This window comes from Moschus berezovskii, chromosome 12 (assembly GCF_049115385.1).
Source record: "Moschus berezovskii isolate FMDL1 chromosome 12, NW_MosBer_1.0, whole genome shotgun sequence".
Lineage (NCBI taxonomy): Eukaryota > Metazoa > Chordata > Mammalia > Artiodactyla > Moschidae > Moschus > Moschus berezovskii.
This window is the reverse complement of record NC_142471.1, coordinates 30,000,001-30,013,962: the sequence shown is the minus strand read 5'-3', so window position 1 is coordinate 30,013,962 and position 13,962 is coordinate 30,000,001. Positions and strand designations below refer to the sequence as shown.

The 13,962-nt window shown below is 39.8% G+C and overlaps 2 protein-coding genes across 10 annotated transcripts in view; one reads left to right on the top strand and one right to left on the bottom strand.

The window, feature by feature from the left end:
• FAM149B1 (family with sequence similarity 149 member B1) overlaps nucleotides 1-1,668 on the bottom strand; it is a 51,679-nt gene extending 50,011 nt beyond the window's left edge. For 5 of the 7 annotated variants that reach the window (XM_055425467.2, XM_055425470.2, XM_055425468.2 and 2 more), the window contains exon 1: nucleotides 1,437-1,668. In XM_055425467.2, coding sequence (XP_055281442.1) covers nucleotides 1,437-1,483 — 47 coding nt within the window. In that variant the 5' untranslated portion in view covers nucleotides 1,484-1,668. The remainder of the gene's footprint in view (nucleotides 1-1,436) is intronic. The other 2 variants (XM_055425477.2, XM_088842000.1) reach the window with 1 other exon arrangement.
• A 41-nt stretch (nucleotides 1,669-1,709) lies between these two features.
• ECD (ecdysoneless cell cycle regulator) overlaps nucleotides 1,710-13,962 on the top strand; it is a 33,618-nt gene continuing 21,365 nt past the window's right edge. For 2 of the 3 annotated variants that reach the window (XM_088841999.1, XM_055425464.2), the window contains exons 1-7: nucleotides 1,710-1,920; nucleotides 3,493-3,701; nucleotides 7,377-7,494; nucleotides 9,892-9,979; nucleotides 10,088-10,266; nucleotides 11,856-12,048; nucleotides 13,274-13,402. In XM_088841999.1, the coding sequence (XP_088698125.1) occupies nucleotides 3,497-3,701; nucleotides 7,377-7,494; nucleotides 9,892-9,979; nucleotides 10,088-10,266; nucleotides 11,856-12,048; nucleotides 13,274-13,402 (912 nt within the window). In that variant the 5' untranslated portion in view covers nucleotides 1,710-1,920; nucleotides 3,493-3,496. The remainder of the gene's footprint in view (nucleotides 1,921-3,492; nucleotides 3,702-7,376; nucleotides 7,495-9,891; nucleotides 9,980-10,087; nucleotides 10,267-11,855; nucleotides 12,049-13,273; nucleotides 13,403-13,962) is intronic. The other variant, XM_055425465.2, reaches the window with a different exon arrangement.

The following is a 13,962-nucleotide window of genomic DNA, read 5'->3' as shown; positions in this document are numbered from 1 at the left end:
TTCTTTGTATGGCTATTGTACCAAATAGAGGTGGCAAGGGACAAGGAAATTACCACTTACTGAGGACCTACTATGTGTCAAGCTCTATGCCATCACTTTTAGATATACTTTTAGATAAGGTCTTAGCCTATATTACAGAAATGAAAGCTCAAAAATTTAGTAATCTGACTAAAATTAACAAGGCTAGAAAAGAGTCTAAACAGAAACCCAGATGCGACTGAAAATGCCATGCCTGTTATTACTCTGTATAGGTAATAGTTAATTAATAAATGTATCATTGTTAAAATTACACAGTTCAGTGGAGGGGAAAAAATGGTATTTGGGGTTGAAAAGCCCAAGCTCAAAACCTATTGGTTATATAATCTTAAGGTGTGTACCTTTCTTATATTTCATCTGCTGAAAAACTGAAGATAATCATACTCATCTTACAGAGTTGTCACAAGAATGAAGATGTGAAAGTATTTTTGAAAGTATAAAGTATTAACAAATTAAACATTATCATTACTTCCTAAATTACAACATTTCACTAGGGGTGGGAGGTGGGTCTTTAAGCCAGAAATATTTGCTCTCTGGGCTTCCCTGGTGGCTCAGATGGTAAAGAATCTGCCTGCAATATGGGAAACCCAGGTTCCATCCCTGCATCGGGAAGATCCCTTGGAGGAGGGCATGGCAACCCACTCCGGTATTCTTGCCTGGAAAATCCCATGGACCAAGGAGCCTCTATGGCGATCCAGAGAGTATCCAAGAGTTGGAGAAGACTGAAGTGAATTAGCACACAGCACACTTGCTCTCTAAAGTCTCAAAAGTAAAACTGATCCTCAAGGATTCTGACACTAAGTTGCAGAGGTGGGGAGGCAGTTATGTGTAATGGTTATGACCACAAGCTTCAAAATCAGACAACAGGTTTATACTTCAGCTCCACCACCTTCTGGCTGTGTGATCTCTGGCATGCTATAACCTTTAAACCTGGGATCTTTATCTGTGCAAAATAATAATAGTTCCTATCTGGTATCCTTATTGACAGAGTTGTTAGCTATTGCATATAAGTAGCTTTGCACTGTGGCTGGCACCAGACGTATTCAACTTTCTTGTAGCATTCAGCTATTACCAGAGTCAATGGCCATTGACACTGGGGCAGGGAACACGTGGAAACTACAAAATGCCTTAGGAAACCAAGTCCCTAAGCTCAAGAAGTGCAGGCCAAACAGACCAAGTTTCTGGGACAGCACAAGCAACATGCCCTTTTTAGCTGGAGAAGAAAACAGAAGGGCCAACGTCCGACAAAGCTGGCAGGAGAGAATTCCGAAGATTTTCTTTTCCCTCACCCTGGGAAAGGTAAAAGGAGCAAGAGACTGGGCAGGGAGGGTCCCCAGCGCGCCTGTGACCCTCCTCGGCACCCCCCGGCCCGAGCTGGAGCAGCTGAGCAGTTCACTCACAACTCCAAGTTCTGTGGCACCGCCTTCCTAGTGTATCTGGAGGTCATCCTCTTCTTCCTCCTCAGCCGCGGCGGGGGCGGACAAGCCAGGGTGGGGGCCTCCAGGCCTGGCCCTCGCTCGGCCCCCTCCCGCCACCTTCCGGCCCCGTCACGCCCCGTTTCCTAGACTCCAGACCGCCACTTTCCCAGGGTCCCCACCTCCCTATTCTTCCGGCTTCCCCGTGGGGGCGGAAGTGACGATATCACAGGAGCACTCGCCTAATGCTTCCGCCGACGTGCATCGGGACGACAGCCCGGGGTTCCGAGGCTGAGTCGTTTCTGACTTTCGGAGTTTCCTCTGGTTCTGGTTCCAGACGAACGTGTGGACCCAGCCTGGGCCGGGCTGCGTCTGCTCCTGGCAGTTCCGCACCACTCACTAGGTAGGAGAGACCGCTGAGGAAAGGTGCTGCAACAAAGACTTGCCGAAGAGGCCCAGGCCCAGTACCGTAAGCGGAATTTGCTTCGTTTTGTTGGGTGAAGGAGAGAGCTTAGTCTCAGTAAAGAGCCCCTAGACTCCATGCCAGGCCTGTGTTGCTTGGTTGCTCCTCTCGCTGTGCTCCCAGTTTTCTCAAATATACAGCGTGGAGTTAGCCTGCGTGGTCTCAAAAGTCCCTTCTAACCCTGTCACTAGAGGACTTCCCTGGTGGCTCAGACTGTAAAGCGTCTGCCTACAGTGCTGGAGACCCGAGTTCAATCCCTGGGTTGGGAAGATCTCCTGGAGAAGGAAATGGCAACCCTCTCCAGTATTCTTGCCTGGAAAATCCCATGGACGGAGGAGCCTACAGTTCATGGGGTTGCAAAGAGTCGGACACGACTGAACGACTTCCCTTCAGCCCTGTCACTAAATTCTTCATAATAAGGCTTTCCTGTTGGCTCAGATGGTAAAGAATCTGTCTGCAGTGAGGGAGACCCGGGTTCGATCCCCGGATCGGGAAGATCCCCTGGAGAAGGAAATGACAACCCACTCCAATATTCTTGCCTGGAGAATCCCATGAATTCCCAATCCATAGCGTCGCAAAGAATCGGACTTAGCACGCAGGCACTTGGGTTAAAATGCCAAATGATAATTTGGACGGTCTGTAGTGAAATAATGTCTGCATAGAAGATGCAAGTTCCTCTGAACCTCATTTTACTAATCCATTAGAAAAACAAGTCTGAAAATCGAATTGCCGCCGTGAAGTGGACGATCCCCCCCCCCCCCCGCCCCCAGCGCAGTTTTTTCTTTTACCAAGCCTCACCTGGCAACAATAGTGAACTAGTACTTTTGTATGTAAGCGAAACCTTTAGAAAATAGTTATTCGCCACCTCCTAATATACTAGAGCTATACCCTCTGAAACCTGAAAAGGGGGAAATTTTACAACGGAAAGTTGTAGGATCAAGAGCCATGGGCAGATTATTTGGGGGTGAAATGAAGGAATGAATGTTTTGTAGTTTTGAATTCCTCTATCCCACACAATGGGAAAGATTTAAATTCTGCAGGGGAAGGGAGATTGTGCTTAAGAACAGTTAAATATTAAAAATTTAACTAGGGAAGGATTATAGAGATGATAGATAACCGTCTCATTCTCCAATTAAGGGGAAAGTCGCAGAAAGAGAAAATGAAATGCCCAGAACACAACTGGGACTTTTGGCAGACCTGGGACTTTTGATAGTGTTTCAAAAGATGTTTTTGCAGGGTTTCCAAAAGTGTGTTATACACATCACTGATAATGCAAGGGCAAACATTTTTTATTTTTAATGCTTATTTATTAGTTTGGGAATGTGGTATTGGATTTCCATTTATTGTATATTAAAAGTTCTTTTAATATAATTGTAAGTATAAAACTGTCATTAAAAGAAAAGTGTTACCATAGTTGGTATGTGGTCAATGCAAAAATCATGATGATGGTATGTGAATCATTGAATTTGGGGAAACAATGTTAATGGAATTGCCTAGCATAATTCAGGGACTAGGATATTACTTCTACATTATTCTATATGGTTTATATTATTGAAACTTTAAATGTAACTTTCAAAGAAGAATGGAGGAAAATATGAAGTTTGCTACAGTGGAAGACACCGTAGAGTATTGCCTGTTCCTGATACCAGATAAAGCAGGGGACCCAGAAGAACACAGAGAGATCCTTCAAAAATACATTGAGAGGATAATGACCCAGTTTGCACCTATGCTGGTCCCCTATATCTGGCAGAATCAACCTTTCAATCTCAAATATAAACCTGGGAAAGGTAAGGTTCTTTTGCTTATTTTGCTTTGATACATGTGACTTTTAATGTCATTCTGACACCAGTGATGTGTAATAGTCCACTGTTCATTCAGTGTTGTCAGGAGATTTATATCCTGAACTGTTTATGGTATTTGCTGAAATTCAGTTAAGCTCTTGAACTTAAAAAAATAAAAAAAAATTCATGTTGATGAAAGCTTTCTAACAGTCATTATCTTAGGAACTGATATATACTCAACATTATCAAGCCATGGCTTTCCTTTTGAACTTTACTGTGCCATCATATATCTAGGTACCTACACTAAACAGGTTCAGGCTGGCTTCTTTAACCATAGTTCTTTCAGCTGTTACTCTGTATTCCTCAGTCTGGATAGTGTGTTTGCTAGGCTGCCTTGTTTCAAATAGTTGTTTTGATAAGGGTCTAAGAGTAGCTCTGCTTGGCTTATAAAGAGAAATAATTGAGCTAAATAACCACTATTTTCCACACAGAAACATTTTGACATTCCTTCACTGCTTCCCTGTACTGTCAGTGCTTGAGATCTGACCTGTGGCCATATAATAGCACTTTGTCATCTCATTTCTTATAACTTTACTAAAATGAGTCAGGAATAACTTACCAAGGCTCTGCTCATGCAACAACAACTTCTGTGGGGTCTTATTTCATATCAGGAGCCCGACATCTTGTGATTCCTTCATTCTGGCTCTCATTTTAGTGCTTCTCTGTTACCTTTTGTCTGCTGCTGCTGCTAAGTCGCTTCAGTCGTGTCCAACTCTGTGCGACCCCACAGACGGCAGGCAAGAACACTGGAGTGGGTTGCCATTTCCTTCTCCTACCTTTTGGCTAGCAGTTGCCAAATGTAAAACATTAATTTTATTGAATGCCTTATCACTGATATGTGTGATACTTATTGGCAAGAACACTGTCCCGTTAGCATTCAGTTCGGTTCAGTTCAGTTCGGTCACTCAGTCGTGTCCGACTCTCCGCGACCCCATGAATCACAGCACGCCAGGCCTCCCTGTCCATCACCAACTCCCGGAGTACACTCAAACTCATGTCCACAGAGTTGGTGATGCCATCCAGCCATCTCACTCTCTGTCGTCCCCTTCTCCTCCCGCCCCAATCTTTCCCAGCATCAGACTCTTTTCCAGTGAGTCAACTCGTCGCATGAGGTGGCCAAAGTATTGGAGTTTCAGCTTTAGCATCAGCCCCTCCAATGAACACCCAGGGTTGATCTCCTTTAGAATGGACTGGTTGGATCTCCTTGCAGTCCAAGGGACTCTCAAGAGTCTTCTCCAACACCACAGTTCAAAAGCATCAATTCTTCGGCGATCAGCTTTCTTCACAATCCAACTCTCACATCCATACATGACCACGGGAACCACGGCCAAAACTAATTCCCTATCTTTTTTCTTGAAAATAATTTTTCACAGTGTTTTCTTGTCTTGCTTAATAGTATTACTATCCACCTAGTAGTCAAGCTTGTTAGTAGTTCAAAATCATCCTCAAATCCTCACTTCACCATGTTCCACAGGCACTAAATCCTACTGTTAATACCCCTGAAATCTGACCCTTTCTCACATCTGTTTGGCTCCAGTCTAGGCCCTCTTCATCTAGAAGACTACTGTGGCCCCCTAACTGGTCCCAGTGTCTCCAGTTCCTGACAATGTTGACAGTTACCTTTGTAAAACGAATCTGATCACGTCCCTCTCCTGCCTAACATCCTGCAACAGTTCTGCATTGCTCCTGGATGAAATTAAAGTTGAAGTTTAATATGTAAAGTGAAAGTCACTCAGTCATGTCCGACTCTTTGTGACCTCATGGATTATACAGTCCATGGAATTCTCCAGGCCAGAGAATTCTCCAGTGGGTAGTCTTTCCCTTCTCCAGAGGATCTTCCCAACCCAGGGATTAAACCCCGGTCTCCCTCATTGCAGGAGGATTCTTTACTAGCTGAGTCACAAGGGAAGCCCTTAATATGTAAGTGGATAAACATGCAGTCACTCTAACTGGAGCTTCTCTAGTTGAAGAAACTTGGGAGATCTGGAGTAGGGAGAGGAGTTGGTTGGGTAGTTTGTCCCTCCTGTGCGGTGCTTTTTTTGCCATGGCAACTCTTGAGACACTCCACAGTACACTTGTTTGACCTTCATTCTGTTGATACGGTATATTACGTCAGTTGGTCCTCCTGTGTCAAATCATCCTTGCATTCTAGGAATAAATCTCACTTGGTCATCCTTGTACAATCCTTTTAACATGTTGTTGAATTAGTTTGCAAGTGTTTTGTTGGCTCATGCTGGCCTCATAAAATAAGTTTGGTAATGTTTCCTCCTCTTCAGTGTTTTTTTTTTTTTTAATGTTAATTCTTCTTTAAATGTTTGGTAGAGTTTTCCAGTGAAGTCATCGAGTCCTGGGCTTTTCTTTGTTGAGAAGTTTCTGATTATTAATCCACTTTCCTTACTATTATAGCTATGTACAAGTTTTCTACTTTTGTGTGTTCCAGTCTTGATAAGTTGTGTGTTTCCAGGAATTTATGCATTTCTTCTAAGTTATCCAGTTTGTTGGTATACAGTTGTTCATTGTGTTTTCTTATAATTTTTATTTCTGTGGCATAGGTTGTGATATTCCCTCTTTCATTTCTGATTTTAGCTTTTTGAGCCTGTTTTACTTAGTTGATCTAATGTTTTGTCAATTTTGTTGATCTCTTAAACAAACCAACTCAGTTTAGTTGATTTTTTAAAATATTGTTTTCCTGTTCTCTATTTCATTGATCTCTGCTCTAATCTTCATTATTTCCTTCCTCTAGCTTTGAGTTTAGTTCTTCTTTTTCTAGTTCCGTAAGAACTACATTGTTGATCTGAGATCTTTTATAACTGTAAACTTCCTCCTAGCACTGCTTTCACTGTATCCCATATGTTTGGTTTGTTGTATTGGTTTTCATTGAAAGTGTTAAAGTGAAAGTGTTAGTTGATCAGTCGTGTGTCTGACTCTTTGCAACTCCATGGACTGTAACCTGCCAGGCTCCTCTGTCCATGGAATTCTCTGGGCAAGGATACTGGTGTGGGTTGCTGTTTCCTCCTCCAGAGGATCTTCCCCACCCAGGGACTGAACCTGGGTCTTCCACATTGTGGGTAGATTCTTTACTGTCTAAGCCACCAGGGAAGCCCTGGTTTTCATTAGTCTCCCAATATTTTCTAATTCCCCTTATGACATCTTTGACCCATTGGCTATCTGAGTATATTGTTTAAGTTCTACATGTTTTTGGATAATGCCCTTGTTTGAAAATTTCTGCTGATACTCCCAGAACACGTAATCATCTGTCATGCCTCTGTGCCTTTACACATGTACACGTTCTCTCTTCCTGGACAGCCTGCTGTGGTCATTCCTCCAGAGGAGCCTAGCTCAGATATCACACACTTTGTGACCACGTAGCCCTCAGTGTGTACGTCTGTCCAGCATCTTGTTTTGTGATTGGTTGTCTGTCTCCTATTGTCCAGACTCTAAGCTCTTCAAGAGTAAGCTTCTTATATCTTGTTCAGGATTGCGACCCCAGCTCCCAGAATATGGCCATACTCCTGGAGCATAGCCAGTCAATAAAAGTTTGTTTAATTGAATGATTGCTTGTACTTTTATTTGAACTGATGAATTTATTTGATTATATCATTGCTTTTCTCTTGTTTTTAGGAGATGTTCCTGCTCATATATTTGGCATGACAAAGTTCGGGGATAACATTGAGGATGAATGGTTTATTGTTTATATAGTGAAGCAAATTACAAAAGAATTTCCAGAGTTAGTAGCAAGGTATTATAGCTTTATTAATAATTCTTAAACAAGTATCATATTAATGCATATGTATGGAATCTAGAAAAATGGTACTGATGAACCTAGTAGAGAACAGACTTGTGGGCAAAGTGGGGGAAGGTGAGGATGGGACGAATTGAGACAGTAGCATTGACATATGTGCACTGTTATGTGTAAAATAGATAGGTAGTAGGAAGTTGCTATATAACACAGGGAACCCAGCCTCGTGCTCTGTGATGACCTAGAGGGATGGAGTAAGGGGAAGGGAGGGAGGCTCAAGAGGGAGAGAGATGTGTATACACACACACACATAATTATGACTGATTTGTGTTGTACTGCACAAACCAACAAAACATTGTAAAGCAGTTTTCCACCAATTAAAAAATAAAAATTAAAAAAAACAAAGAAGCCAGCTTCACCAAAAAATAGTAATTCTTAAGGAATTCTATTATTGAAAATGACTACATTTTTAATCCATTTAGTAATATTTTTTTCTGTAGCTGGTGGAGATTGTACAGATTTGAAATGTGGATTTTAAATGTGACTTCTGTATTTTCTTCCTTTTTGCTGGTGACTTCCTTTTCTTAAAGAAGAATCAAAGTATCATCTGAGAGTTTAACTTCCAAAAAATTTCACACAAAACCTGCCTAGTTTAGGTTTTCTCTTCTTTTTTGTATTCTTGTTATGAAAGATCAAATACACATGGTAAATAAAATTCAAGCAATACAAAAGGGTGTACTGCTCTGATTTCCCAAAAGTAATCACTATCAAATTTCTGTGTCTTAAAAAGAAATTCATATCTATATATGTATGTATTTCACAGATTTCTCTGTCTTCCTCTATAGCTCTATTTTTTTTTTTGAGAAACTATAGACAGAAGAAATTTAAAGAGACATCAGTGAACAATTGTATGGATAGGAAGCAAAGTAGATAATAATGCATTGTAATTCAGTTTTTAAAATATTATAGGAACTGATAATTCTCTGTAATTCCCAAGTTAGTTGCTCTGTGGCATATGGAATCTTCCCGGATCAGGGATCGAGCCCAAATCTCCCGATTGGCAGACTGACTCTTAACAGCTGATCCACCAGGGAAGCAAGAGTGTTTTAAAACAAACCTCCAATATTACACCATTTGATTTTTAAATACTTTAGGACGTTAACCTAAGAGAGAATGCAGCACTACTATTACCATACCAAAAATAGGTAGCCATACTTTTTAAATAAATGGTAGCATTTTCAATAAACAGGCACAAATATGGTAGTTTATATCTTTACTAGGATAATAAGGAGGGGGCAGTTCCTTTCATATGCTGATTCTGATATTTATGTATGCAGAGATGGGTCATACTTACTCACTAGGCCTCTAAAGCTCTTTTAATAAGCATCTACTGTCTTGTCAGTTTTTTTTTTTTTAATTAGAAAAAGACGTTTTTCCTCTCTGTCTCTGCCAGATTAATATTCCTAAAGTAGAGCTCAAACCATTTTACTTCCCTACTCTAAAACATTTCATTTGTTTTGTTTATAAAATAAAACTCATTCTCACTGGATTCTGCCAACATTTAAAGCTCTTCACAAAATGATATAACTGTGCTTTTACAGTCCTTTTTTTAAAAATTTGTTGTCAATCTTCAAATCTCTACCTAAAATGCCACCTCCATAGTTTTGCTTGTGCTGTTCCCACTCCCCAGAGCATCTCTCCTTTTCTGGATATGTTGTATCTCCACCCATTAAAAGTGAAAATAATCTGGGACAATATATATAGTATGCTACCATTCATGCAGCAGGAGAAGAAGAAAATTTATATTCCTATTGACTACTTTACACATAAGCAAACTCTAGAAGGATAAACAAGAAGTAACAATGGGTGAGGGGTTGAGCATATAGCTACAAAAATGGCAAGGAGACGTTTTCATTATATAACTATGTATTTTTTAAAAGTTTTAATCATGTGACTGTATTACATACTCAGAAATTTAAATTTTTTAAAAGTGATGCAGATGAGGCAAAACAAAAGTGTCTTTCAGGGCCCAATAGTACTTCCTCCATAAAGGTTTTCCTAATCTTGGCTGTATGTGATTTTTTTTTTTCTTTTGAAGACCTATGTACCTGGTATATTTTTCACATTTTTTTCTACTGCTATTTATTTATGTACTTATTTTTTTCTCCTTATCACTCTCGAATTCCTCCTTACAATTTTAGAGTCTCCCTTCAGTACTTAATGGTATCTTAAAATATTTTGCTTAATTATAGAAATCTACATAATTATAGAAATCTATGGTATATACTCATATTTATTTACTAAGATTAGGGCAAAAATGTATTAGAACAAATCTGTTTTGATTATTAGCAAATATGTACTTCTTTTAATTCAAAGTTGAAATTTCTTTTGAGTTAGGATTGAGGACAATGACGGTGAATTCTTGCTGATAGAAGCTGCTGACTTTCTCCCTAAATGGTTGGATCCTGATAATAGTGCCAACAGGGTAAGTGTATCCAAGTTTATAAAATTTAGAGGTGAAACCACGTTGCATCATTTTCACATGTACCTGGATTTGGTCAGTGCCAAGTATGGAAACTATATCACTTTGCAGGTATTTTTCCACCAAGGGGAGTTGTGCATTATTCCTGCACCAAAGAAATCTGGAACAGTATCCTGGTTACCTACCACACCCCCAACAATCTCACAAGCACTGAGTATAATCTCAACACACCCAGAAAAAATTCTGGCTTCAGAATCTGTACGAGCTGCTGTGAATAGACGCATCAGAGGGTAAGAAAACTGACACTGTCACTGCTAGTCAAGGAGCCTTTTGACTTTGTGTTGCTCAAGTATTTTGTTGAATCTAAGCATTTCTTTCACCTAGATTAGTGCTGATTTTCATTCTGTCTTCATCCTTTGTGAAACTGACCTACAAATTAAACTTCATGTGTTTTAAAATTGAGAAACAGATGTATCTTTTAGTTGCCATTTGAAGGTTATAGGCCCAATGTTTTTGCATTTATTTACCTTAGAGAGTGTGGCCAAGTATTATGTGGATCCATAGATAAAAATTTTTGGACCTTTAGAGATGAAAATCTGAGTGAGCACAATCTGTTCAGGATTTTTCTCTGATTCTGGGTGTATATGTGGGATTCTCTGACTTAGTTGGAGTGCGTTAGGTTCTATTCAGAAGAGAACACCTTAGTCTAATAATGTATTAGTTCAGCCATTCAAATTTGAGTACCTATTAAGTATTTATATTTAGTACTATTTAGATTATAACAGTATTAAATAACAGTCTCTTTTAGCTTTGCTTCAGTATACTTTGTACCATTTTTTAGGAGAATAAATTCTGATTTTCTTTTCAGAGTTTAGTAGTAACATTTTCATTTTGTTTTTATTGGACCACCTTAATCCCTTTTCTTTATTTTCCATTTCTTTCACTTTTTCTTTCTCTATTTTCCTACCTGTAGTCTTTAGTATATAGAGTATCTTTTTTAAACAATTATTTTTTTGGCCACTCTATGGAAATCTTAGTTCCCCAACTAGGGAATGAACCTGGGTTGTTGCTGGCAGTGAAAGCGCCAAATCCTGACCAGTGGACCACCAGGGAATTCCCAAGGGTGACAAGAGAGTTGTCACTCTTTTCACCTCACTCATCTCACTCCTGATGAACCAAGACAAGATAAAATGTTAAGAGGAAAGTAAATGGTATAAGAATCCTAGATATTTACATCAGTTCAGTTCAGTTCAGTTGCTCAGTTGTGTCTGACTCTTTGCAACCCCGTGGACTGCAGCACACCATGCTTCCCTGTCCATTACCAACTCCTGGAGCTTGCTCAAACTCATGTCCATTGAGTCAGTGATGCCATCCAACGATCTCATCCTCTGTCATCCCCTTCTCCTGCCTTTAATCTTTCCCAGCATCAGTGTCTTTTCTAATGAGTCAGTTCTTCACATCATGTGGCCAAAGTATATTGGAGGTTCAGCTTCAGCATCAGTCCTTTCAGTGAATATTCAGGACTGATTTCCTTTAGGATGGACTGGTTTGATCTTTCTGTCTATGGGACTCTCAAGAGTCTTCAGCAACACTACACTTAAAAAGCATCGATTCTTTGGTGCTCAGCTTTCTTTATGGTCCAACTCTCACATCCATACATGACTACTGAAAAAACCATAGCTTTGACTAGATGGACTTTTGTTGGCAAAGTAATGTCTCTGTTTTTTAATATGCTGTCTGGGTTGGTCATAGCTTTTCTTCCAAGGAGTAAACGTCTTTTAATTTCATGGCTGTAGTCACCATCTACAGTGATTTTGGAACCCAAGAAAATAAACTCTGTCATATCATAAAATAAAAGTGATTATGTTATCTGTCACAGGTACCCAGAAAAAATTAAAGCCTCCCTTCATCAAGCACACTGCTTCCTCCCAGCTGGTATTGCAGCAGTGCTGAAGCAGTGCCCCAGATTGGTGGCTGCAGGAGTCCAGGCATTTTACCTCCGGGACCCCATTGACCTGCGGGCCTGTCGTATTTTCAAGACATTCTTGCCTGAAACACGAATAATGACATCGGTAAGATAGCTGTTTTGGTCATTTAGTTTCTCTCACTGAAAGGAATGTTGAACATTATTTTAATTGTTCACTAGGAAAAAATTATGCAAGGAGATCCAACCAGTCCATTCTAAAGGAGATCAATCCTGGATGTTCATTGGAGGGACTGATGCTAAAGCTGAAACTCCAATACTTTGGCCACCTCATGTGACGAGTTGACTCACAGGAAAAGACTCTGATGCTGGGAAAGGTTGGGGGGCGGGAGGAGAAGGGGACGACAGAGAATGAGATGGCTGGATGGCATCACCGACTCTGTGGACATGAGTTTGAGTGTACTCCGGGAGTTGGTGATGGACAGGGAGGCCTGGCGTGCTGTGATTCATGGGGTCGCGGTGAGTTGGACACGACTGAGCGACTGAACTGAACTGAGGAAAAAATTGGAAATATTCTGTTTCCTCATAGCAAGTTAATATAGACTTTTTGTTGTTATTGTTCAGTCGCTAAGTCATGTCCAACTTTGCAGTCTCATGGACTGCAGCACACCAGGCTTCCCTGTCCTTCACTATCTCTCTGAGTTTGCTCAAACTCATGTCCATTGAGTTGGTGATGCCATCCAACCATCTCATCCTTTGTTGCCCCCTTCTCCTTCTGTCCTCAGTCTTTCCCATCATCAGGGTCTTTTCCAGTGAGTCGGCTCTTCACATCAGGTAGCCAAAGTATTGGAGCTTCAACTTAAGCACCAATCCTTCCAATGAATATTCAGGGTTGATTTCATTTAGTATTGACTGGTTTCATATCCTTGATTTTTTCTTTTTATCCTATCCAGAAGAAGAAGACTGTAAGAGACCTGACTTTCTATTTTATATCTCAATGTTTCCTAGCTATTTCTTACCAAATTTTCCCTATTTGAGCAATTGTATATTTCTTCGCAATAAAACATTTCATTTCCTCCAGAGAATTCAGAATTATTCTTTATCATCGACCCGCCAAAATTGCCATGTAATGTAACAAATGATTTGAATTACCTTAATGACAACTAAATATAGACAGTGAAGGTAAATTTTATGGTGTGTGAATTATATCTCTGTAGAGCTGTTACTAAAAAATGTAGATAGTAGATAGGTTGAGTCTTCTTTGCATTTATCTGAATATGAAGCTCATAAATGAAGTTATTGTTGTTAACTGTGAAATGATAGGCATTTTAATTTCAGGAAGACACTCACATATTTTGTGTCCCAATGTCCAGGTCACTTTCACTAAATGTCTATATGCACAGTTGGTGCAACAAAGGTTTGTGCCAGACCGGCGGAGTGGATACAAGCTGCCTCCTCCACGTCATCCCCAGTACCGAGCCCATGAATTGGGCATGAAGTTGGTAATGTTGAACCAGAAAATTTAATTTTCTTCCTTAATGTCAAAGGGCTCTTTACAGACTAATGATACAACTTAGAAATCTAGAAATACACTCTGTTAATGTGAGAATGTAGTATGATGTGGTATTTGAGATAAGACAAAATGGATTATTCTATAAGGGATGATAGAATTGTGTGTCCATCTGAAACAGTTGATTATCTCACATCTATGCCAAAATAAATTCCAGTTGGACCAAATATTTAAGTGAAAAAAACCCATAAAATTTGGAAGAAGGAATAGGAAAATTTATGAAAATATGAGTAAGAAAATCCTTCCTAAGCATGACTGAAACTGGAAACAATAAAAGAAAAGATTGATAAATTTGATTATATAAAAATTAAACATTTCTATATGGAAAAAAACCCATAAATATAGTCAAAATGCAGTTAACCTGGAGAAAGTGTAAATATCTTTGCAATTTAAATGACAAAGAGTAAAAAAAAAAGAAACTAGTAAATGACAAAGTTGCTTTATCTAGTATATAGCATTGCCACAGTTCAGTGTGAAAAAATTGGTAGTGAT